The sequence below is a fragment of the Typha latifolia genome, chromosome 2 (assembly GCF_019914945.1).
Source record: "Typha latifolia isolate L0001 chromosome 2, TyphaL0001v2, whole genome shotgun sequence".
In the NCBI taxonomy this organism is placed as follows: Eukaryota; Viridiplantae; Streptophyta; class Magnoliopsida; order Poales; family Typhaceae; genus Typha; species Typha latifolia.
The window spans coordinates 13863516-13889753 of record NC_133087.1 but is presented as its reverse complement, the minus strand read 5'-3'; the positions used below and the strand labels follow the sequence as shown (position 1 = coordinate 13889753).

At 36.1% G+C, this 26238-nt stretch overlaps 2 protein-coding genes across 2 annotated transcripts; both read left to right on the top strand.

Annotated features, from left to right (window-relative positions):
• The first annotated feature begins 1597 nt into the window (after positions 1–1597).
• On the top strand, positions 1598–9360 carry LOC140781623 (homeobox protein knotted-1-like 6). Its single transcript, XM_073127690.1, has 5 exons — positions 1598–2039; positions 2105–2215; positions 2304–2451; positions 7271–7509; positions 9031–9360. Exons 1-5 carry the CDS (start codon positions 1818–1820, stop codon positions 9187–9189), a joined length of 879 nt encoding a protein of 292 aa, XP_072983791.1. The 5' UTR covers positions 1598–1817; the 3' UTR covers positions 9190–9360.
• Positions 9361–10999: 1639 nt separating this feature from the next.
• LOC140782179 (polyribonucleotide nucleotidyltransferase 2, mitochondrial) lies at positions 11000–25689 on the top strand. Its single transcript, XM_073128625.1, has 16 exons — positions 11000–11415; positions 13016–13171; positions 13263–13433; positions 13650–13775; positions 13846–14007; positions 14229–14348; positions 15549–15686; positions 15784–15946; positions 16900–17025; positions 17417–17547; positions 17834–18053; positions 18143–18214; positions 19381–19460; positions 21823–21966; positions 23778–24497; positions 25083–25689. Exons 1-16 carry the CDS (start codon positions 11029–11031, stop codon positions 25179–25181), a joined length of 3015 nt encoding a protein of 1004 aa, XP_072984726.1. The 5' UTR covers positions 11000–11028; the 3' UTR covers positions 25182–25689.
• The last annotated feature ends 549 nt before the right edge of the window (positions 25690–26238 follow it).

The window sequence follows — 26238 nt, the reverse complement described above, 5'->3', positions numbered from 1 at the left end:
AAAATAAAGGGTCAGATTACAAAATTATCCCCGTAGATAAAATAACAGGATGTGTTCCGTAAAACTCCCAAAAAAACACAAAAAAGAATTTGAGGGCTTTTTCGGCTAAACGGGTCGGTATTCGGGCTGGGCCACGGGCTTATCGTATCAGGCCGGGCCGGATGGGAAAGAATTGAGAATTCTTATCGGATATTATCCGACCCGTTTCAGCAGTATCCAAACCAAGTTAAGTATCCAATCGTATATTAACCTACGCCAGAGTCAGGTTCCGTCCTACTACGTGCAGTCATATCCTACTTCGTCCGTCCGACATTGACTTGCACATCATGTCTGAGTCTGACCCAAACTTCCGTGCCTGACCAACCCTGTCTATCTTTGCGTGAAAATAGCAATGACCAACAAGTGCCCACCTCACCAAGATTTCGTGCACTACGATCCACAAACTTCAACGGTCCTGATCACATCTTGTTAATTACATATATATATATATATATTTATATTTAGCTTCTTTTTCACAGTATCACCTCCAGTACCAATATTCTCGGGTGAGCCTATTCCCCCTGGTTTCCTGGTGAGTCCAAAATACTAAACTGCCCCAGGTAAGGCTTGCCTCATGGTTGTAGAGTTTTTTTTTTTTTTCCTATTCTAAGTATACACATCAAATCACTTAAGAAGAGAAGTGAGTTATAGACGTATTTTACGTGATTTTTAGTTAACGTAAGATGATCGATTTATAGACATATCTAATTTAGCAAAAGAGCAGTAGTATACAAATAACATGTTAAGTAACTACTTATCTGGCATAATATTTGATGTACAGAAAGAAAACTGGAGAGTTGTGAGGGTGTTTTTGGGAAGAGGAGGATTTATGTAGAGCCTATGGTATGTAGGATGTGAGGTTCCCTCAATACTTTTTTGTTTTCTTTTTCCTGCTACACGTCAATCAATCAATCCAATCAATCAAAACCCAACTTGTAAAATAATGGAGTGGCAGTGGAGTAACCAAAATCAAATCATAAAGAATAAACACCCCCCTCCCCCTTTTTAATATTTATATAAGTATCTTATTAGGATTAAGATGGACGCCTCCAGTGTTGTAAAGAAAATGTGAGGGTACGAAGAATCTCACTAATTGTAGTCAAAGTAATGGCGCTTCAAATCACCCTAACGATTTGTTAAACACCAATCTCAATCCTCGGAGGTGGCACGTGTGGCTGGCTTTGCCTTAAGATTCGCGTTCTCACATGATCTGATCGGAACTTACTAGCCCACGTGGCTGCCATTTGGAAGGAGTTATAAAAGGTAGTATAATAAAGAAAAGGAAAAGGAAAAGAAAGGCCAAAATTATTTTCGAAATGATTTCCGTTAACTGAAAAGCTCCGTGAAGAAGCCCAACATTCGTTAGGATAACTAATCGGGTAAACCTTTTTTTGTCGCTAGTTAGACTACGGCGTTAGAGACGCACGTGCGGACTCCGGTGAGCGTTCGGAGACCGCGAAGTCGCGACCACGTTAGCGAACTTTAATTAACTATAATCTATTGGTCGTATCCTAATTAACGAGTTCTTAATTAATTAACGTTGTGATTAATGTAATCCGGGTTTCTCTTCGTTTAAGAAAGTTCCTTTTTATTAACGCGGAAGAAAGCCCGCAGTCTCCATTCGCGGAGGAAACAATCACACCACACTCCTTACTCTCTCTCTCTGTCTCATACTCTCACTACTTCCTCTTCTCTTCTCTTTCTTCTTAGTGTAGACGACGACGATAATTGAGATCGATCGACTCCCACGATCTCGTCTCGATCGCGATCGCGATCCGATGGAGGAGATGTACACGCATCGGACGGTGGAGGATCTCCACGGGCTAATCGCCGCCGCCGCAGGAGGGCTCGGCGTCGGATTCGACGACCGGATGGGCTCCGCGGGCTATGTGGTGGCCGCGGCCGGAGACGACGACGACGCGTTGAGGGAGATGAAGGCTCGGATCGCCTCCCATCCCCGCTATCCGAACCTCCTCCAAGCGTACATCGATTGCCAAAAGGTACCAAAGCTCTTCTTCTCTCTTTCGCTAGTTGCACTACGTTTGATCGTTTTGTTTTTGTATAGGTGGGAGCACCGCCGGAGATCGCGTCGCTCTTGGACGAGATCCGACGAGAGAACGGAGGGCGGACGATCTCTGGATTCCTTGGAGCGGATCCCGAGCTCGACGACTTCATGGTTTCGACTTCCTTCTTCTTTTTTGCACCTTATTATATATATATATATGTATGTATGTATTCTCGAACAAAGAATTAATTATACGCAGGAGACTTATTGCGACGTGCTGGTAAAATACCGATCCGACCTCGCCCGGCCGTTCGATGAGGCGACCAACTTCCTCAATAGCATCGAGTCGCAGCTCTCCGATCTCTGCAAGCCGCCTCCTCCTTCCACTAGCTTACCCCATTTCCCTGGTACTTCATTTCTCTCTACTCGTTCTTTTTTCGTTAATACAAAAAAGAAAAGCAACATAGGATATGATTGGGATTATTGCAATTGGAAAAAGGAGTTTGTCGTCATGGTGTAATGGAGAGAGGGAGGAATGATCTCTGCAGCGACTCATACTCAACTGAAGTTGACTAGTTGCTGCTGCTGCAGTAATCTCGACTGCATATTAATTGAATGAAATCTCTATGAGAAAGAAGCTGTTTTTTTTTCTTGTTTCCTTCCCCTTCTGGGGTTTGTCGTTTGCTACTCACATTTATTCGCCATTAACATTAACTTCTAGGCCGCCCAGAAAATAATAAGCTTCTTTTTTTTTCTTCTTGTTCCCCTCTGTGCCTTTCTCTGCCTTTGTCTTCTTTCTGCTCTTCTCTTTTGCCCTTTCTCCAGTGCACAGTTAATAAGAGAGAGAAAAGAAAAGAAAATTAACTTGGTTTTGGCCTCTTGCCCCTATGGGTTTTTCACATTATGGCTTACTTGTGTTTCCTTAGATGTTTGCTTCTCTTGCATTATATTTATATATCCATAGATCTTTGCTTCTCTCGTAGTTTGGGGTGTGAGAGTTTGGAAAAAAAATTGGCCGTCTTGGGAAAGGCCTATGGATACGATATTAAACTTAAGACACACCTTCTTTGTGCCGTGCCTAGGGAGTTGTTCTATCTTATTATATAATGTTTGGATATCTTTGAAAATTACCTAAGACAATGGTTTGTTGGATTCGCATACGCTTGCAATGTTGTAGAATATGCACTTTTTAGTGACTTGCCACATAAACTTCTCTGGCAATGTTCTTCAGACCTCCTCACTCTTACCATAAAGTCTCTTCTTATTCTTTCCATTTTGCTCCTTGAGTTTTATTTTAACCAACCATTGACGTGTGCATTTTAGTATCTTTCCCTCGGAAATGCTTGGGTTGATGAACTAGAGGTATGCAAAGTACTTTATCTGGTAATATCTAGCAATTTCTCAGTAATTATAGTGCTTCTTTTGCATTACTTAAATCCTGTTTTCTCAAAGGTAGGAAAATATTTACTTCAATGTCAAGCATGAAAGGGAATATATATATATATATATATATATATAGTAATATAGCACATATTAGATGAGTAGTTTGAGGATGTTTTCTTTTGGTTTTTTTTGCTGTTATGAATATATGTAAAAGTTATTTATTTATTTATTCCCATTTTTATCCCAGTTACCATTGAACATGGTCAAGTAGGTAGTGGGCTTGTGCTTTGACACTGTTCAGTCTGTTCTTAGTCTATTATTTCAACTATGGCCCTGCTGTTGCTCTTTCTTCTGTACTGTATTGTTGGACTGACATACTCATATTCATTTATAGTTCAACTGTGTCCAATCTAGCTCCCATCAATTGCATATTTCATTCCTGACTACCTGACAACACTGGCCGTTATTACAACAGATATAACTGATACTTGCATTTTGAGCTTTACCAGTATTAATATGTAGCTAATTCATTAGTTAGCATACTGCTTATTACGTGCATTTGCGTGTGATATGGTTTCAGACTTTCAGTTAGTTCCTTGTGAAATGTCTTCATTTCTTCCTACTTATTTGTTCTTCATGTTTAGTAATCCTGAGATCTCACGAACTGTAAGTGGCATTTGAGGACATTATCCTTTGGTGTCAGGGTTTGATAATAGTAAGGTCTAGAAGAAGTCTAAAATATTTTGCTTTAATCTCTTGGATTGCAAAGGTAAGAGATCGAAGTGCAATGTGACCCTTCTGCATCTTAATGGTTAGAGATTCTTTTAGGAAAAGGCTGATGAGTTGGTGAGGATCTTATATTGCATTCTCAAAATAATAGAAGTTTGATCAAGTATGTTGTAGTCAAGGATCTCATAGTTGTTCTATCACATCGAACGCCATCTTTTAAGAGTATTTGAGGAATCACTAACTTGATTGCTGTGGATCACACTAGCAAGTTATACAAGGTGTATACTGAGTGGCTAGGAATCAATGAATATCCTTTTTACTTAGACGTCACTTGACATGCTAGACCTTGATTATTTTTCAAAACCTGTGTATGCTAGAACTTCACAATTTTAACCGTAAATAATATAGTAAGCTGTTGTTATATCTTCACCAATACTAGGATGTTTTTTTTACCAGAGAAAGAGGTATAATTCGTAATAGGAATGCATGCTGGGATTTGTTATGCTCATCGTCAGTCACTTTATATGATCTTTGATTAGCCCAAAGTACTTCATTATCAATTAGAAATGTAAAAGAAAGTAGAAATATATATAGTGATCATCGAACATGCATGGGATTACCAACATGCTGAAAATTAACTCTCTGAGCAGATTCATCTATTTGCTTCTTCTCAATTCTCTTTCGTTATAGTCAACTTTAGCCATATTTTTCTTCAGTTTTATGTTGTTTGTGGATGCTCTATAACCCTCCTTAAAATTTTCAAGTGGCCATTTAAAACTTCGTTGGTCAAGAATTCTTATACTTGTTAGAATAGCTGCACATACTACGAGTAAACCCGGTTGACCTATAATATAAGTTTTTCTTTAGACGTTCATATGTATGCATTTATTTTTATTGACTATGGCTTCGGGAAGCTGCCATCTTTTTCAGTAACTAGTGATAACTTCTTAGTTATTGTCATTCTAATATAATCTACCTGGTTACTATTATATGGCTTGGCCCTGTGGATATAAAACAACTTATCTCCAGATAACTAATATATATTTATGTTTGATCTCTCAATGTTCCACAAGAAAACTGGATTGTACTTTTATAACTTATTTGTATTTGATTTGTAATAATGGACTCTAGCATACGCTCTTTTATAACAAAGTTTGTATCGAGTATGAAAAATATATCTATATGCTAAACTAAAATTTGGATGTAATTAAATAGTAAAACCCCATCTGCTGTTAACATGGCTTCTTTTCCAGCTACTTTATTCATGCCTTCTCCTTTTGATTATAGAATAATAGGACTACAAACAGTTGTTGGTATTAACATATATAGGTGCTCCATTTGTGTACTATTATGTACTAATGTTTGGTAGCAAAAGTCGATTTTACCCTTCTGGGTAGGCGGGCTTTTGCACTTTAGTGAAGGGTAATGTGGGCAAAGAAGTTTTGGGTCGGCCCTAGGAAATGAGTTACTGGAGAGTGGCAGTTCATTAATTGCTCCCAGCCCGAGGACGCCCCCCACCATTTCCGCCGGTAGTCTGCGCATAATTTACTCTCTCTGCCATTATAGCCTTCTTTCGCGCATCACCACCTACACTTTTCCCTTATTACTAAAAAGACCCTTTAAATTTACGTGCGGAAAGTATATCGTACTTGCGTAGTCGTCTATTGGGGCTTTTTTTGAAATTTAATTTAGTCTCCTTTTCTTTTCTATAGGTAAATTTGGGCTTTACTGAGCGCTTATATTTTCTATATTAAATGCATATCTTGTTATGTTTGAGTGCATATAATCTATATATGAGAGGAACACAATGCAAAATTTTCCTTTACACGATTGCGAATAAAAACTTTGAAAATATTTATTTAAGCTGCCCGAACTATTTTAATCCATCTATACAAGGATAAAATTATTTTTTCTTACTCTTTTAATTATATGCATTGTTAAAAGGGCTCAGTAAGCCAGTAATTTAAGCGCTAATAATAGTGAGCGTTACCGTTATAATATTTAAAAATTGTCTGTAACATTAAAAAAAAGGTACTCTTTTGCAAAATAAGAAAACTGTTATTATTGTATTTTTGAGAGGTGAGAATTTTATGGTTTGGGATCTAGACTTTGAGAATTGGTTGTTACGGTTGCATGTTTGTTGGGTTTTGCAATTGAAATGGTATAATTATGCCAAGATGAATTTGTAGCTCTGTGGTCGAGGTGGATTTTTTTGCATCATGAGGAAATCCATACGACAAGACAGCATATAAAGGGTAAAGTTAGCCTATTTCTTTCCTCCCACCACACAGATGCAAAAGGAAACACTCTCGTGAACGCTTCAGAAGGTTATACACAAAAGAAGTGAATACCCAACCTTGGAAGAGGAAAAGAAGCGTGTCATATGGAATCCTGGGCACTGTAGACCTCTGACTACTAAACCTTTGGAGAGGAAAAGTAGCACACGTGGCTACTTTACACTGCAGTTGTATGCTCTATTTGTTTCGTGCTTTTATATATTTATATATGTAGGTATGTATGTATATATATATATATATGCTCCCTTCCTTATGTGTGCATTTAGGACCACTTGCATGCACTCGTGGGGGTGGGCCTGTGGCATATATATATAGCACGTACTTGTTTGTTTGATCAGCAACCGTTGCATGCATGTGTTGTTGCTATTAGAACTCATGCAGGCTTACCTATATCATAATGGAGGCATGCATAGAGCAACAGTTTATGCTGCACGCCTGCATCACAACAATATCATGGTGATTGACTTGGAGAAGATTATAATGGATGAGCAGATAACTAGATGATGATGGTGATGATGATATAAGGGCTGTTGATACTGAGTTCAGCTCCTATGCTTACTATATTCATATCTGAAAGATGGTCAAAGTCCTATTATTTCTTGGATTTTAGAAAGTTGTGGATCTGAAAGACAATAGTATAAACGAAGTAGAGTGATCACTTAGTGCTTTACTTGCTCTGAATCTCCCTCTTGTGTGCTTTAGAAGATGGAGTCAAGTGCTTGCAAATTAATTATTTTTAGGGATACAATTTAAGCTACAGATGAAGTGATATACGCATTGCTTTGGTTTTAAAAGCACAACTTATTCTCTGGACCAGATGAGGCTACCGGATCCCCGGAAGAGGAAGTCAGTGGAGGTGAAATAGAGGCCCAGGAATCTCATCTGAAAGGTGAGGATAGAGATCTGAAAGACAAGCTTCTGCGCAAGTATAGTGGCTACCTAAGTAGCTTGAAGCAGGAATTCTCAAAGAAGAAGAAGATAGGGAAGCTACCAAAAGAAGCACGGCAGAAACTACTTGACTGGTGGAGTGCTCATTATAAATGGCCATATCCGACGGTAAGCGATCGATTACATTGATGCTATCACATACATATACAGTTTAGTTTTTCATGAGAAATTATTTAGGTGTAAACATACCTCCTTATAGTTCTATCTTACATGCAGTCTCATAGATATTAATTTTACTATTGATAGACTAAACTCCCCTTTTATGTTTTACAACAATTAATTAAATAGTGATTTGTTTTTTATTTTACGAAAACCTTTAGTCTTATGTTTCTTTTGGATATAATGCATCTTCTACAAAAAGATAAAATAAGGGGTAGAACGGTCAAATTTTAATTGTTTTAATGAAAAATTACTTTCACTGTTAGTTTAAGATAATTAATGGTTGCGCAGGGATTAAGACCACGGGGGGTTAAGTGGCAAATGAAAGTTCATGGAGCCATTTTAGATTTCATCAACATTTAATTGTTATTGCTGCCATTTTAGGCTTCTGAACCTGCTAGATTACAACCATTTTTATATTTTGGCACTCATCATTTTTGAGTGATATACTATGGAAACTCACTAATTACCCTGGCCTTGTTTGTTTTGAGATAATCTAGAATAGCTATTCTAGATTCTTACTCCTAAAATTGTACCTCTAATTTAGAGTAGGATACTCTAGTAGGTCAATTGTTTTGCTAGATTCTTACTCCTACAATTGTACCTCTAATTTAGAGTAGGATATTCTAATATGTCTAATAGCTATTCTAGATTCTTAGTCCTAAAATTGTACCTCTAATTTAGAGTAGAATATTCTAATATCTAATGTGAACATGTAATTTAGTATAGTGTATAAATGTTTTTTTTATGTGATATAAAGTAAGAAAACTGTACAAATGAAAAAGAAAAATTAAACTCAGGTGCTCTTGATTTGACATAAAAATTTAATTAAAGCATTCTCATTTATTGTAAGTATACGCAGCACAATTATAAGCATACATTATATATTTCTAGCGCATGCAATGCGCACTTGTAATTATATAAGAAAGTTGAAAAACTGAACAAATATTTATATATTTTTGATGTGATAGAAAATTGAGAAATCATACAAATAAGAAAGAAAAGTTAACTGAGATGCTCATGATTTGTCATATAAATTTAATTAAAGTATTCTCATTTATTATAAGTATGCAATGCATAATGATATGTATACATTATATACTTGTAGTGCAGCAATGCATACTTGTAATTATACAATTAGATAGTTGAGAAAATTGAGGGAAAATTTTGGGTGGGAAAATCAAGCCAAAACTTTTAATTTGTTGAATAAGATAAGTGGGCGCAGAGAGAAGCAAGGATTTTAAAAATAATTCTACGTAAAGAAAGGATAAAATTGTAATTTGATTGATGTGTATTATAATTTGAATAGTGTTTTTAATCTAGAATATGAATAATTTGATACTTTTTTTCTTAATCTAAAATAAGGAAAAAGATAATTCCTTAAGCTGTTTGTAGCTGATGATTTCTCCAACTGATATTTTAACACAAACAACTGTAACCTTTTTATCTTGTTATGCTTCAATGGCGTAGGAAGCTGATAAGATCGCATTGGCCGAATCAACTGGCCTAGATCAGAAGCAGATAAACAACTGGTTCATAAATCAGCGGAAGCGACACTGGAAGCCGTCGGAGAACATGCAATTTGCCGTCATGGATAGCCTCTCGACGCCTTTCTATGTGGATGACTGATTTAGATGATCTTCTGTTGAATGAATGAATGTGTGGGAACGAACTGACTAGATTCTCTTCTCTGAATTCCCAGTAGGAATTCTCCCCAATTGCAGATGATGTAGGGAATTATACCGTATGTTGTAAATACTTGATAAAAAGATTTCTATGTATCGGATCTTTTTGTTGTAACTTTTGACTGCTTGGCAACTTGGGTTAGTTCATTTGATCCATAGGCAAGATTTCTATACTATCTTTTAATATGTATATTATTCTAGGACAACTAGTTACAAGGCTTGTAATTGTAGCCCATTTGCAGAATTTTTTTTTGGCTTCATATTTTAGGCTTGCATGCTAAATAGTGTACCCGGATAGAATTTTGAGTGATCAATTTTCATGCAACATAATTTATTTTTTAGGTTAATTATATTTAGCTCTCCTAAATTATCACCATTTTTATAAACATCTCTTGGATTTTTTTGACTTTGTTACTTAATTACCATGTAGTTATTATTTTTCTAAGTCAGAGAGATGGAGGAGGAGCAAAATTGTGACAGATTTGTATTAAAACAAATAGTTAAAGGGTTAGTGATTTTTATTGGAGAAAACTTTTTGTGGCCAAAACCGATTTTGGTTGACGCATTAAAAGATTGTAATTTATTTACCTGGTAACAATGTATGATGGGAAGACTTCGAATGGTCAAAAACTCTACATTTGCATGGTTATTTATGCCATATGCTTTCACTCTTCTTCCAGTGACTGGCAAATTTAGTACCCTTAGAAAAATGAGATGTTTCAAATGTTTTCAACTAAATTTTTAGTTTCCCTTAGCCAAATAAGATGTTTTATGTGTACCAAGAATAACTAAATGCTAGTTAGCTTCATTAGCAGTATATATATATATATATATATATATATATATATATATATATATATATATATATATATATATGTTTAATGTTAATATAAAGTATAGACTACCAAGATTCAATTCAATATTAGGAGGAGGAGAAAGGACATTCTAGTCCAAAAAATTACAATATACTTTCTCACTTATTTTTATCCTTCCTTTTCTTTTTCTTTTTCGCATAATAATAATTATAATGCAGTATTAGAATACTTACACTAAACTCCTAAACTACTGTCCATTTCAATATGCAACCCTCATTTTTTTTTAACATATTACTTTCTAAACTATGAAAACTATAAAATATTTCTCCTCCTTTTCTTTATAATAAGGGTACAGTGATCCCTAGAGGACCTAATATTAATAGATTGATGCATGCATATTATATTTAAACTAAAAACTTAGGGGTTTTCACATAATTGTTACTAAAAAACTTTAAAATATTATAATTGTCACCAAAATTATCATGCTATTTCAAAAATGTCATTCTATTAATTATGATTTAACTAATCATAATTAACATATAACTTAGATAAAAAAAAATTATTTTGCATTTGAATAAATTATGAATAATTATTTAAAAACTATTTAATATTATACCTAGTATCATATCATAGTATAACCCAGTATATTTTATTACATGTGAGATAAAAAGTTATTGATAAATATTTTACACTCTAAACTCAAAAAAAGATAGGGGTATTTTGGAAGTTTCAGTGAGAAAATCTACGTGGATTATTATCACTGTAATAATCTATGCAAAGAAGTAAATAAGTTTTCCCCTCTGTGAGCATGCCTAAGTTTTATTGGGCTAACTTAACCCATTTAAAGCCCGTCTAAGTCTAAGCCCAAATAGTTTACTCCCGCTTTCTTCCCCCTCTCCCGCTTAAACCCTAAACCCCGTCTTCTCCGCTCTCACCCACTCTCTCTTACTTTGTCCTGTGACTGTTTCATGGCCATGGCGGCATCTCTGAGGCGGAGAGCGTACCCTCTAATGACGGCGGGCTCCTCCCTCCTCTCTCTCCGGCGGCACCGCCTACTCGGCCTGCGGGCCTTCTCCGGCGGCCGCATCAGGTTCCTCTCCAGCCTGCCGGATTCCGAACCTTCTTCTTCTTCTTCCTCCTCCTCCGTCGCCACCTCCCCCATCCCTGGTCGGAAGGTTCTGGAGAGCTTTCGAGAGGAGTTCGAGATCGGGTCCCGCGTCATCTCCATCGAGACGGGCAAGATCGCCCGCTTCGCCAACGGATCGGCCGTTATCACCATGGAAGATACGAACGTCCTCTCGACCGTCGCCTCCGCCAAGGGGAATGATGCCGCTCGCGATTTCTTGCCCCTCACGGTACTTCACCTTCTTCGTTTCCTTGTTTAATATTCATAAATTCCTTCATGAAAGAACTAAGTTTGTTCCTTTTTGCTTTCTTTATGATATGCTAATTTTCGTTAGTTGCAAGCTTACCTTTCTTTACTGTCTACTGTTTGAGGATAATTTTCGGAGTTTGTATACTTGGATCACTTTTGCAGCAAAATAAATGATCTTTTTATGTTTTTACCGTCAGCCTCTTCATACAGTAATTGTTCGGGAAACATAGTATTTGGATATTTCAGGAACAGATAATGCGGTCGACTTAGTCTCAACAATATAATTATCTGTAATGAGACTATTTGTTGTTGATAGTTGATAAGTCACGACAGAGACTTACCTTTAGCTAACTTTTGTGAGGATTTTTTTTTTTTGGTGTGTATATTTCGTTGCAAAAGTATCACACTGGTTGTCAAACTATTTAAGGAAACCTCCTCTTTCATCCCTCTTTGGGACCATTTTTGAAAGATAGAACCAGCATTATGAAGGCGGAAATAAAGAGTGCAGCAATTTGAATCAAAAATGTTTATTGACATATGAATTGAAGGCCTTGTCTGTAAGGATGAGAAAGACACCTCGATAGTTACAAGATATAGGTTTGCTTCAAGAGTATTTATGGTATAGCAAATTTAGTCTCGCATATTTCATAAAGATGTGGACTACAGAGTAGAGTAGGTATGCTCGATTAATTCTGATACCATTTAATGGAGTTTAAGAGGAAGCTAAATAGAAGTGAAGTTTGTCTGAGCAAATCTTTCTATCCTTCCTTTGGCACTATTAGTCTTAGGAGCTGTTTAAGGAGATTATTTATCAAGAAGTTTGTGAGTTCTATGACTTTCATCCATCTGATTAATTGTTGAATACACCTATTAATGGATTAATGCATTTGATGTTTTTAAAGTTTTAGACGATCTTTACTTTTATTCCTCGGTTGTGTTTTTTAGAACTGGGGATAACGGATTTGCAGTCCCCTGCCTTACCACTTGGCCATGTTGCCAAATGCGATCCAAATTGGAACCATATCATACTGAGCCTTTTGCCACTATATGGTGCAGGTTATAGCACAACCCAATGAAAAGGCTCCTACTGAATTGGTATATAACTATATATATATATATATGCATACATACAAATGACTGTCAATCTGACTTCAACCCTCTAAATTTGACACCAAATTCCTGACAAAAGTAAAAACTATGCAACAATGGTAATTGCCAGAGAAGCTGCAAGGCCAGTTGGTAGGTAACTACATGTAAGATTGGACCAATAACAAAATTTCTTCTGAAATGCAGGATTTTTCTTGGTAAACTCATATAAATTTGATGCTCCTGATTAGAGGATGCTTGCATGTTCATGTTCAGATAAATTGATAGTTCATAAGCTACACCATAATCAGGCATTACCATACCATACTTGACGTTACCTATCATGCTGTAGAAAGTAAGACTGGAACAGTTGTTATCCATTTCCATGGATTTGCATGTCTCATCTAAGTCTTCAATGTTTTTTTTTCTAAAATCAGTATTACTGTGTTTTTCATGCTTTTGTCTTTAATTTATTAAGTGTTTTATGTTGGAAGGTTGATTATCAAGAAAAACAATATGCTCAAGGCATCATTCCTACGACATTTATGCGTCGGGAGGGTGCCCCTAAAGAACGGGAACTTCTATGTGGTCGTCTTATAGATCGGCCTATTCGGCCACTATTTCCACCCGGCTTTTACCATGAAGTGCAGGTTTGCTTTGCTATACAGATATTTCTTTGATTTTCAGGCTTCTCTTTTTATTTTTAAATTTATTGATATTGATTACTACTGGTGTTTATAGGTCACGGTGAATGTACTTTCTTCAGATGGGAAGCAAGATCCAGATGTAATGGCAGCAAATGCGACATCTGCTGCTCTTATGTTATCTGATGTTCCTTGGAATGGGCCAATTGGGGTGATACGTGTAGGGAGGATTGATGGAAAATTCGTTTTCCACCCTACAATGGATGAGGTATGCCCTTAATTTTTGTTACATATTCATCATGTTGGTGAATAAGTATATTTTCTTAAACAATTATCCGTATTGCTGTTCTAATTATGGTCCCTGACTCCCTAATCAGTAATCGCTCACATCAATTAATAAGTAGCAATGCCTTAATATCTTGTATCTCTTTTTTCATTCATGAAATTGATTTAATAAGTTTCTATATATTGCTTTATTGTGCAGCTAAGCTTGAGTGATCTCAACTTGGTCTATGCATGTACACGGGATAAAACATTAATGATAGATGTACAGGCCCGAGAGATTACAGAAAGGGACCTTCAAGCTGGATTAAAGCTCGCACATCTTGAGGTCTTTCTATCTCCTTTTATTTATGACATTGCATGAGGCTTGATCGTAATACAATTACTCTTATACTCAGGCAGTCAAATACATTGACCCTCAAATTAGATTGGCTGAAAGAGCTGGGAAACAAAAGAAAGAATACAAGCTATCATTGATTTCTGATAGATCATTTGAGAAGATCAAAACCTTATCAGAAGTACCTATTGAGGAAGTCTTCACAGATCCAACATATGGCAAGGTATAGCGTCTTCCTCTCTTGTTATTTTTGTTGTGTGGAAGAATTCAACACCTATGATATTTTGTCTTTCTCCCCTTGATTTGTAGAAGCTTAAGAGAAAGATTCGTATTTTTGTTTTGGAATAGCCCATCATTTGTTTGTTTAATGGAAGTATAATTCTGTGAATTAATTCCTTATGCCAAACTTATCAGCTGACGCAATTCATCATTTTCTTTCCTTAGTTTGAGCGTGGAGAAGCATTGGATAAAATTACTCAAAGCGTTAAATTGAAACTTGAGGAAGAGTGTGATGAGGAAAGCTTGAAGTTTCTTTCAAAGGCAGTTGACACTGTAAGGAAAAAGGTATGTTATGTTTCCTCATATGATACTTCCTTGTGTCTTTTTATAATGCATAAACTATGGCCTCCTTTACAATTCTTACTAACTATTTTAATCTGCTTCTATTGCTGTGAGTGCCTTAAAATTTCTCATGTGTTTTTCTCTTTAATTTCACCAATTTCTTTTATGGGGTTTTAATTATTGTTTGACTACTAAAGAGAATTACTTATCTTAGAAATAATGATACAGAAATATTTTGGTGATGGATGTTCAAGTGTTCTTGGAAGCAACTAACAGCCAAATATATCCTTTTGGATTTGGTTTGTGTGATAATCTAGCTTTCACTTAATGCATATGTGATATATCAAGATCTCAATTTTTGTCATCAGTTATACTAACTTGACACTGTTGTTGTTTATGGCCAATATTATTTTTTGATATACTAAGAGGCCTTTTCTTTTACTATTGCATTTATGCTTTACCTATATGGAACCAAGACAACAATACAATTGTGCTACACTCTGAGCTCATAAATTTTCTAACTCTACCAACTTTAAAGAAATTTTGACCTTTGGAAAGTGATAATGGTTGTGCTTCATATTTTCTATTGGAAGGTTTTATTGTGGCAGACCTATCTTTGTATTTTTTTTCTGCACAGAACTAATCCTCTTCTCTTAGTTGATGTGATATTTTGGAATGAAAAAAAAACTTAATAACTTGGCAGAAACAGATAATATCATATTGCTGGAATTGAATTATGTTAAAAGTGGCACGTATGTTCAATTTGGTGTTGTTCTTCATGGTCTGATATTATTCTAAGTTTGGTGTGATATACCCCAAGTGTGTCAAATTTCCATTCACGACATAGTTAAAATGACACCTATGTTCTGTGACAAATGGCATGCATGTTTATACTGCTGGAATTGAATTATGTTAAAATTGCATGTATGTTAAATTTGGTGTTGTTCTATACTTCTACGTGGTCTGATATTCTAAGTTTGTCGTGATATACCCCAAGTGTGAAATTCCATTCATGTGAAAGTTAAAATGGCACGTATGTTCTGTGACAAATGGCATGCATGTTTATATTGCTGGAATTGAATTATGTTAAAATTGCATGTATGCTCAATTTGGTGTTGTTCTACGTGGTCTGATATTCTAAGTTTGTCGTGATATACCCCAAGTGTGAAATTCCCATTCATGAGAGTTATTTTAAATGTGTAGATTGTCCGCCGCAGAGTTATTGAGAAAGGTCTTAGGGTTGATGGTAGGCAACTTGATGAAGTTAGGCCACTGTATTGTGAATCTGGAACTTATCCAATTTTGCATGGATCTGCAATATTTTCACGAGGAGATACTCAGGTATATGAAAACTTTTCTTTGTTCAAATATCTTTTTCTTTTGTTGAATCAGTTGTGGATACTAGAAAAGAAGAAAAATTTTAATATCTTAATTGTAGGTTTTATGCACAGTTACCCTTGGTGCTCCTGGAGATGCTCAACGACTGGACTCAATTGTTGGTCCACCAACAAAGCGCTTCATGCTTCATTATAGCTTTCCACCGTTCTCTATCAATGAGGTTGCAAAACGTGGAGGCTTGAACAGGCGGGAAGTTGGGCATGGTACTTCCTATATAACTTTATGCTGTTCTTCAAAAGTTAGCTTGGGGTAGAACATACTCCTCAGTGGTATTACTTTAAATTGTAAGACGGGTTTCCATACTTTTATAATTTCGACAAGGAGTCAACAAATAATTCATACTTGATCCCATTTCTTATAGTTGTGTTTTCTTTCAACTTTTCATCTGTAGAGTGGCTTGCTTGTTTAAAGTAGATTGGTCAGTACAATTGCATTCTGGCCAGGATGCTGATGAACCATATGTGAAAAAAAGTAGAATCATTTATAGAGGTTGGAGGACCTTTCAGACTGAGGCTCATGAATATGGATGCACCAAAAATGTGGAGACTTGGAGTAACTGCTATTTTGATGACTGCCAGATCTCTTCTACTAGGATAACTCACTCCCTTGTTCAGTGAACCGTAGTAAGATATGTGTTCTGAAAGTCTGATCTTTATAAACATCAGCTACCTCACAAGGTCATTGGAACCCATTGGTATATTTGTTTTACTTGATTCTCCTGTTGTCAGGAATTTTTGACTTCATCTTCTTGAGGGTTGCACAAATCTGACAGCCTCTCATAAAAATTTTAGCAGTTCTTCAGGAGCTTTCACAACTTGGTGTTGTGCTCTAGTAAGACCTGAAGGCTTAGTGATGATGCGGATGGTTAGTTGTATACATCACAGAGTAGTAGTTTTGTGAAGATATTAGATGTAATTTTGGGTTTATCTTATCAATTGTTCTTCCATTGATTGAGACTAGGAGCAAAACTAATTGGGACATTGTTTATCTTGGTTTGTTTTCTTGTGAGTTGTGACATTTTTGCTACTTTAGTGTACTAGTGAGCACTTCACGATTGAATGTGCATATGCCATGCAAGCCAGCTTCTCTGTATCTAATGTTAGTTTCAAATTAGAACTTACTGGGAACTGCTGTATATTCTTGTCTTGTTATGTAGGCACTCTTGCAGAGAAGGCTTTGCTCGCTGTTCTACCTCCAGAAAATGATTTCCCCTATACTGTTCGGGTAAATTCAGAGGTCATGGCATCTGATGGTTCAACATCAATGGCAACTGTGTGTGGAGGTATTATAATTCTATACTTCTATTGGTGTTTCAAGTAGGCATCGTTCTAGATAGGTGGTGTTGTGCTAAAACTTTAGTTTGCAGAGAGGCGTTCTTAATATCATGCGTCTTTTGGAATCACAGACAAATGTTTAATTATGAGTTTGTAACTTTGTACTTTAGCAAGTTAAGCAAACAGCATGGTGTAACTTCATATGCTTTATCTTAGCATATAAATGCATACTCTCCCTCTAGTTTGTTATTTTGATATGCATATTCATTACTGTAAGCATGTAGAAATTTCTCTTCTGTCAAAAAGATGTCATCTGATCTTTCCAATCTTTTTTTTTTGCCTTATTAGTTTCCTTATCAGTTTTGTTTTGGTAAATGCTGACCTATATTATTGTTGTAGGTAGTATGGCTTTGATGGATGCTGGTATACCTGTAAGGGAACACGTAGCTGGTGTTTCAGTAGGTCTTGTTAGTGAAGTGGATCCAACAACTGGAGAGATTATTAATTATCGTATACTTACAGATATACTGGTAGAGATTTGCAAAACTTTTTCTTTATGTTTTTAAATTATGATCTTACATTGAAGTTATAATTAGCAAACCATCTGGCTTTGCTGAAGTTATCCTTAGCCATGCATCTGGTTTGTTGATTCTGTAGTCATATTCAATGAAGAGAAGGGCACTAACTTTCTTGTCTTGTTCAGATCCAATATTGTAGACTTGCCTCTAACTTCAAGGAGACTACTTCATGGCACAGAATTGTCTTATCTACTCTATTGTTGTTGACTTGTTTCCTGATGATTTCTAATATTTATAGGGTCTTGAAGATCACCTGGGCGACATGGATTTCAAAATTGCAGGAACAAGGAAAGGAGTTACCGCTATCCAGCTAGATATAAAACCTGCTGGAATACCATTGGACATAGTCTGTGAAAGTTTAGAACCTGCACGCAAGGGGAGGAACCATATTCTTGATCGCATGGAACAGGAAATAATTGCAGCACGCAATGTAAATGATGGAAGTGCTCCTCGATTAGGTGTGCAGTTTTCTACCTTTTCTCTTATTAGACCTTTTTCCTTTTATGTGGGCATGATGTATTGCTACTTTTCTTTTACCCTTTTGCAGCTACATTGAAATTCAGCAATGATTCTCTTCGAAGGTTGCTTGCTCATAGAAAAAGAATTGAACAAGAAGCAGGTACCTAATGACGTTTAGGAAAGTTTTCGTTTGGCATTTACTTTGGTAAATTGGATGGTGTTGAGTGGCAATGCGCAATCTTATCCAAAATGCATTGCTACCTATAGAAGTAATTTTTGCCATCCTTTTTAGTGCAGTGCATTTTGTGCTTACATAAGTTTAGGTCTAGAAATGACATCTTCTCACTGCCACTTTCTCTTGAGATTGGTTTAATCATGAACAAGCTCCGGTAAAGTCCGTTCAGGACATTTCTGCAAGAGCTGTGCTTGCTTGCGATGATGATGTGAGATGTTCTTTTAATAGGCTCAACAGCTTGAATGAAGTTTTCTACCTACAAATTGAGAGGATGAAATGTTCTTTTTTGGATGCATTAGGATCCTTGGATGGTTCCATCGTTGCAGGTTGATGCCATACATGTCTTACCCACTTAGAGCGCATCTCCAAATGTGGACTTGAGGGTGGTTGAGGGTACTGATAAATTAATTATTAGAAGATGAACTCAGTTGAAATTTATTCCAGATATCAGAGTATGATAATTGTATATATAGGTTATACCATGGCCTGGAATAAAGCCCCTAAATAGTATCTTCTGTGTGTTTTTGTTCACAAATAATTTTCAGTTGCAAACACAAGCTTAAGAAATGCAGATGTTCAATGGAGAAAACCTGGAGAACAAATACATATGAAGAATTGTTCCTGGGCTGACCTTGTGCCGGTCAGTCTGGCCGTCGGATGCGTGCCAACAAGTAAGTCGCACACATCTGACGGCTTCGATCGTGCCTGTTCAATGGCCCCCTTGTATCTGCATTCAGGCGAGAGTGACTTTTGCATTGTCACTCATCCAACGGTAGTCTAAACCGACCCACATGAGGTTGGCCTGTATGGAAACTATGCTCACATCTGAATAGGGAAGAAAAGCTGCACCACTGAGCATGTGGAAATATGTTTTGATGTTATAATCTTAGTACTGCATTATACTCTCTTTTTTAATGTTATTGGGTATGCATTGTTGATGCATTTACTCCTGTAACAGGAATAGTTCTTTGAAGATATATACACACACACGCACACACGCACTTGTAGAATTAGGTTTTATTAAAAAATTTCAACATTTTTCTTGCTCTGTACATGCAATCTAACTTCTTTTCTTTCTTCTTTTTGTTAAGGTGCACGAGTTTCTGTAAGTGATGGCACAGTTACTATAGTCGCCAAAACTCAATCAACTATGGAAAAAGCTCTGGAAAAGGTATTATCATTTAACACATTTTTGTTAGCATTGGTGTGCTATGCATATATCACATGCTATCTGTAAAGCAGTACTTACGAACAATCTGCAAGGAAAGTCCCTACGGAAGGCACATGCATAATATTGTTTATAAATCATTTTGTCACATTTGGAGTGTGGTAGATACACCAATCTTGGATGTGGGAAATACAGTTTTTTATGTTTTGTGCTCTACAACTTTTAGTATCTATTAGGTTCATTTCAAAATGAACATAACTTTCAAGCAAAGCAAGAAGTCAAAAGTAGGGTGCTAAGAAAATAACACATAATTTGCTTGCAAGAAGCTAAGTGGGTAAGGATTTGGATATATTAGAAAAGATGTAAAGCTTGTTCGTCAGGAAAGAATCTGGAGAAAAGATTTACAATTATGTAACTCAAAAAAGATATATAGGAGGGTTTGAAGATGGAGAAAAGAATTAATAGAGGACATGTCTTTTAGGGTTTCTTTGTTTCTCAATATTGTGACAAACATTTTCTATTTCATTAAAGAAAGACGTAACATTTGTAGATTTTAGAGTGGATAAGAAGATAATTTTCTACTGTGCAAAATTTGCAATGCTAAGTTGGTTGCGCAATTGAAGATGTTGCTAAATATTAATACTAAGAGATGAAAGGGAAAAGACAAAGTTATGAAGTATCCCATTATTTATAGGTAGAACTTAAAAGAAGGTAATATTTCTTTAAAGCAAGATTATACCATAGTCACTAAAGTATGAACGAACGTCGACTTGGTTAGAGGTCCTAGTCACTGGGTTACTGGGTAAGCCAGTGGGTCACCTGGTCGGACAACTCATTTATTGAGATTATTTTAAATATCTAGATAATATATTTATAGTCCTTAATAATTCTAAAAATTAAAAAGATATTTACAAAGGCAATACAATTTTTTTTCTTCCATTATTTAGCAATTTTTAACTAAAATTTAGATTTAAGTACATCAAATCATATGACTTGTACAAAACCATATCTTAATTACACTTTTAATTTTAAAAATTGTAATTATTCTAATTTCAGAACTGAATTACCCTCGGATTAAATAATAGAATAGTTAAATATTAAGGACAACTAGGTAATTTTGAAAAAAATGAATAACTTAGTTTGCCGAAACCCATCTAGGATGTATGTTTTGCTTGTTGAATATTGGCTCGACTCGGTTTTTACCAAGTCAATAACAAAATTGAACCGGTTTAGTGGCTTGTTCCCGGTTCACCAGTCCGGTTCGGTTATGATAATCATGGATAATACAATGATGATTTCTTTTTGGAAAGAGACACATGAATTTGGATGACTAAGAATATTCAAATAAGGGATTCTTAGAAATCTAAGGGAGTGATGACTAATGAAAAGAGTTGATGAGGTCGAAAAGATTGCTGCAGTAAAAATTATTATAGAGGAAGAAAGACATAACAATAGGGAAAAATTTAGAAAGGGCTAAAGGGGATTAAGAAGAAGTAAATGAAGAGGTTAATGAATATTAATAATAATACCTATGGCAAGTTAATGGGTTATTTATTAAATTGTGGGAGTAAAACTTATACAACCTGTTAATATTTTGGAAAGGGCGGAACAAGGACAATTAGGCATAAATTACTGTGTGTGGTACAAATATTAGTATTTTTAATGCTGAATATTCTTTTGAAGTATATGAAATCGGAGATCTGTAAGGTTGTTTCATTATGTTTATTCACTTATTTTTTCAAGAACATGAAAGATACCGAAGATGGACTGACAATGCCTAAGTACCTGTATACAAAATCATCCATCTATCTTATGAGCTATGTTAGGAAAACTTAGAAGAATAGATCAAGAAAATGTTATGACGTGAGATTAGTGATAACGTTATTCTAGGTTGAGAAGTTCAGCAAGGAGAGAAGAAATTTACGTATTGTTTTAATTGACTTAAAGGAACTTGTGATAAGATTCGCAGGAAATTAATTTTTGGGTTCTGGCAAAACAAAGTTCATCTCTTTTATCATGTATATGTTTGATAGAGAATGTCTTGCGTAAGTAAAACAGGATAATAGAATCACAACAATGTTGCACAAAAATTAATATGAAGATATTTGCGTTGTTTTCTATGAGCTTACAACACTCAGAGAAAGAGGTTCAAAACTTTACTATTTCTTTGATAACCTTTAAGTGCTCGATATTGGGCTAATCTTAAAGATAGGATTTACACGATAAAGAAAACTTAGAAAGAGTGGTTACACCACTATATATATAGATAGATATGCACGTTTGCCTCTTTCTGTCACTATTATATCTTTATGTGTTCTAGTTTCTACTTTCTACCAGATATCATGGGTGTCTTTCTGTACTGCAGGTCGAATTTCTTGTAGGACGTGAAATTGAAGTTGGCAGGACCTATAAAGGGGTTGTTTCATCCATCAAAGAGTATGGTGCATTTGTGGAATTCAATGGTGGTCAACAAGGTCTGCTTCACATTTCTGAGTTATCACATGAACCGGTAATACTCTCTCGTTGAAGCTGTCATTTGATAATTTTATCTTCTTGACAAAAGGCCGAAGGCCCATTTCACTTAAACGTAAAAAACAGTTTTACAAAACCTAAGCAAAGATACTATGAACTTTCCAAGATCATAGCCAACATTTCCTGCATATCCCCCTTACAACATCACTAACAACTACGACATAACAGCAAACAAACATCAGCGGTTTAAAACCAAGCAAAAAGAACCCAACAACAGTATGAAACAAAATACCACAGACCCTCAAGGTCATAGTAAACTACACAGGCACCATTAGTTTGGAACAGAAAAAGAAACTCCTGAGCCAAGAATTGCTCCAATTAGTCCAGGTTCTCCACATCTACCTGCTGAGCCATTATTTTTGCCTTCTTAGCTGCCTCCTCCCCCTGCATCCCTGCCCAGCAAAGGAACAAAGAGGTTACTCTATGCTGGATTTCCTTCCAAGTTTTAGTTTTATTAATTAAAATTCTGTTGTTTCTCTCTAACCAAACACCTATATGAAGGCCGCAACCCAAATTGTAGTCCATCTGTTAAGTTCTTTCTTTCTGGACCCCATGGAATTAAACCAATTTTTTGCATGTTTAGGGACTCTTCTCAGTCCAAGAGCAGCCTGAAAACCACTGATTACCAATCACTCATACACTGTTACAGTAGACCCCCACCATGGCTCACAAAATTATACAACCATTATCAAGACAGAACAAAAAAACTGCTGCATAAAAAAGACTTGCAAAAACTGTAAACTCCAGCTTCATACATCCAAACACACGGATTCTCCATGCTTGAGCCATGCAGCAATATCTCCACATTATTCAAAAGTTCCTCTGCTTGTGCCCCTGCCCAGAACAAAAAGAGGGTCTTAATGCAGAATATTAGCACCTCCCAGATTCTATCTGTGTGTTGACATATATGCCATTACTTTCAAGCCATATAGACCAGATGACTGTAACCATCCAAGTCTTCCACCAAGGCATATCTTCCTTTGTAACTTTAATTTTCTCCAATCCACCCGTAACTCAGCATGTTTCCTTCTTGTGACTTTGTCTTCATTCAATTGAGAATATCCCTAGCATATGCACTTCTCAGGAATAGATGGTCCATCGTTACTTATATAACAGAATGCACATCTGCCAGCCCCGGCCCAATTCCTTCTTTTTATATCATCCTAGGTCAGGACCAACCAGAGAGGAGACCTCACTGTGATAGGACTTTTCAGTTTCCACAGGCCTAGCAGCATTCTTGATACTCTTCTACCATTACCAATAAAGCCCATGGTGAGGCCAGTTATTGGAATCTGTATGTTTAAGGATCTTTTGATCCGTATCAATTAATACGGATCTGAAGTTCTGAACCTTGGCCAGTATGTCATATGTCACCAAAGTGGAAAATGTTGTCGCTCTGTGACAAGTGGTTAAATTTTTTTAAACTGTTTTTTTCAATTGCACTAGCAGCCTACCAACTTAGTATATTTTTGAAGTTTATTTGCCTGAATAAATGCTCAAGCTCTCAGGTCTCTTAGCAGTCAATCACAATATTTAATCTTATTTTCGTTATAGAATCAGCTTCATTTTTATATCGCTTCAATTAACATTGTTGAGAAGTCGTACAGCTGAAATCCAGGTTCTGTCCATTATTTTGTGTTTTAAAGCATATTAGTGCATATTAATTTCACTTTTGCATCATTTTGTAGATTTTATTCTCCCCATCGGTACCTGAAATAATCACAAAAGAAGTGAGATCTTATCTATATCTATTTATATGTGACATTTATCATCTTTTCCTCCATCCAGGTATCAAAAGTCTCTGATGTCGTATCAATTGGCCAAGATCTATCACTGATGTGCATCGGCCAAGATGTCAGGGGGAACATTAAGCTGTCGCTGAAGGCCACTCTCCCTCAGCGTGGAACTGAGAAGAAGAATTCGGAAAATCAAGATTCTATTGTTTCCCCAAAACAAGAACATAACTTCTGGGCATCTGTTGAGAACATGCCCATCACCGCAGAAAATGTTGAGCCATCTGATGATGAAGATGACAATGATATTAATGGAGAAGAGTCTTCTGGGTATTCCACTCCAGCAATAGTAATTCGAAGTGCTGCTGAATGTGATGCTCAAGATACTGTGGCTGGTCAACCTGTCATGAAGAAATCTGCAAAGGGTACAAAGTCTCCCAGGCCTTATACACCTGCGACAAAACAGCGGGAGATTGGGGTATCAACCATGTCTAACAGAAAAGCTGGAAGTATGTCAACTGACAAGAAAGTGAAAAAAGATAGAGAACTTGATTCCTATGCAAGAAGCAAGGAAGAAACTGACAGCAATGCTAAGAACATATCACATGTTTCAGAACAAATTGTCGATGAGAGACCAAAATCTTCTGGCTCTGCCAGTTTTCGGTCAGGATTGTTGAAATTGGGAGATAGTGTGACGGTGAAGGTATATCAGATACGTACCCATGGTTTGGTGCTTGAATTGGAGGATGGAGTCCGCGGAATGTACAAATTTGAGGTATCACCATTTTAAATTTTTAATGATACTTGTTCTTTACAGTTTGAGATCCGTTTCCTCTTTGGGTAATGTTTCCAACAATTTCCAGTTGAACTTAATGAAGTAGAGTCTTGCATAAAATTCCTGATCCGGGCAACCTTTACCCACTGCCCATTTGTAGATGCTCTTTTTTATTTCCAAGCCTTCTATATATCTTTTAATCATGCATGAGGATGAGCCTTAGTAACCAAGTTTACAAACCTTTCACACTAGGAGTCTCAGACAACCCATGAGATAGATTTTTGCATCAATCTGTTTACTAAAATTTGGGCGGACTTCTAGAAGGGTATTCAGAATTTCCAGTCTGGTAGGATCCTCTTTAGCGGGCATTTGGAATAGTTCTATATTTTGCATTCTCGAAGACCATAAGACATTTGCTTGTAATGTCTTAAACTTGATGTGACAAAATGGGAGCTAGTTCTACCTAGTTCTAGCTCTGAACATCAATTCAGATTGGTGGTAGATTTTCCAAAGAGGACTTGCTATGTTATTTGTCAATTCACCTGCATAGTAACAAGACTAATTTTACAGTAAATAAACTTTCAGATAAATGGCAGAAGGGATTTTGAGGTGGGGAAGGAACTACGTGTGACATGCTCGAGCTTCTCTACAAAGGGTGTTCCAGTCTTTTCATTGGTGGAGTAATATCGTATATGAAGTTTTGTTTGTCGTTTGAAATGGATACCAGGATAGGAGAGATGCTGGTAAAACATACTGCCATTGGTCCATCACTCTGAAGGAAGACATCTGTGATCTGACGGATAGGAAATTTTTGATTTACTCTCCTTAAGATCGCAAAGTTTTGTAGCAGCATGGATTTTTGGATCCTATTTAGATGGCATTGCCTGTGCAAGCACTACAATGTCAAAGCATCTTTTTTCTGCATGGATGTCTGGTGCTCTCAGCAGATTACAATTGTCATGCGGAATTGAAGTGGAAGGAAGAGTTAAAGTTTTCAGGCTTCAGAATCTCCATCAGATGATACTGGAACAAATTGCTGTCGGGACTTCGTAACATAATCATCAGATAATAACAAGCTCTTGTTTCAGTGAACTTTTGGGAATTGTACAAATTGTTTATTAGTAATGATTATATGTTTATTTACTGTCAATAAAACGAAAAATTAAATCTGATGATTGGCATTTCTTAACTATTTATTTTGTCAAATTTAATTACATTGAGGCTTTTATGTAATATACTAATGCCTAGTGGGTTTGTGCAGAGTTGGGTGTGTTCTTGAAGGTGCAACATTCTATAGAATTTCTCACTCATCTTCTACTTGTAGATATTCTTCTCTTCTTTCCAAGCCTTGTATATTACTTACAATTACGTAACTAGGATGAAAACTTCCTTTATAGAATCTTGGGCGCAATAAGGGTAAATTTGGCAATTTATGGACAGGTCAGGTATCTAAATAGTTTTTTTTTTTTTTTTTGGTATCTTTTTAAAATAATGTAAGTTATTTTTTGATTCAGCGATTTATATCTGGTTAAACTAGAAAACGATTTATATGAAAATTTCTCTTATAATACTTAGCAATTTTCTTAGTAATTATTATATTAAGTTTAGTTTTAGAAGTTGCCAATTGCTGTCTGCTGATGTGGCAAATTATACTAGTTTTGTACTTGGATTGGAGGGTAAGTTTGATAGACGACGCTTATAATGCTTATTCCGATGGAAAAAAGTTGCAAAAAACTCGGGC

What these genes read in the sequence shown, in the direction of transcription:
- LOC140782179 (XM_073128625.1), top strand. Translation starts at nt 11,029, where the DNA reads ATGGCCATGGCGGCATCTCTGAGGCGGAGAGCGTACCCTCTAATGACG. An exon ending in TCCACCCTACAATGGATGAG is followed by an intron (nt 13,434 to 13,649) that starts GTATGCCCTTAA and finishes TTTATTGTGCAG; the next exon opens with CTAAGCTTGAGTGATCTCAA. An exon ending in CAGATCCAACATATGGCAAG is followed by an intron (nt 14,008 to 14,228) that starts GTATAGCGTCTT and finishes TTCTTTCCTTAG; the next exon opens with TTTGAGCGTGGAGAAGCATT.
- LOC140781623 (XM_073127690.1), top strand. Translation starts at nt 1,818, where the DNA reads ATGGAGGAGATGTACACGCATCGGACGGTGGAGGATCTCCACGGGCTA. An exon ending in CCGAGCTCGACGACTTCATG is followed by an intron (nt 2,216 to 2,303) that starts GTTTCGACTTCC and finishes AATTATACGCAG; the next exon opens with GAGACTTATTGCGACGTGCT. An exon ending in TAGCTTACCCCATTTCCCTG is followed by an intron (nt 2,452 to 7,270) that starts GTACTTCATTTC and finishes TCTCTGGACCAG; the next exon opens with ATGAGGCTACCGGATCCCCG.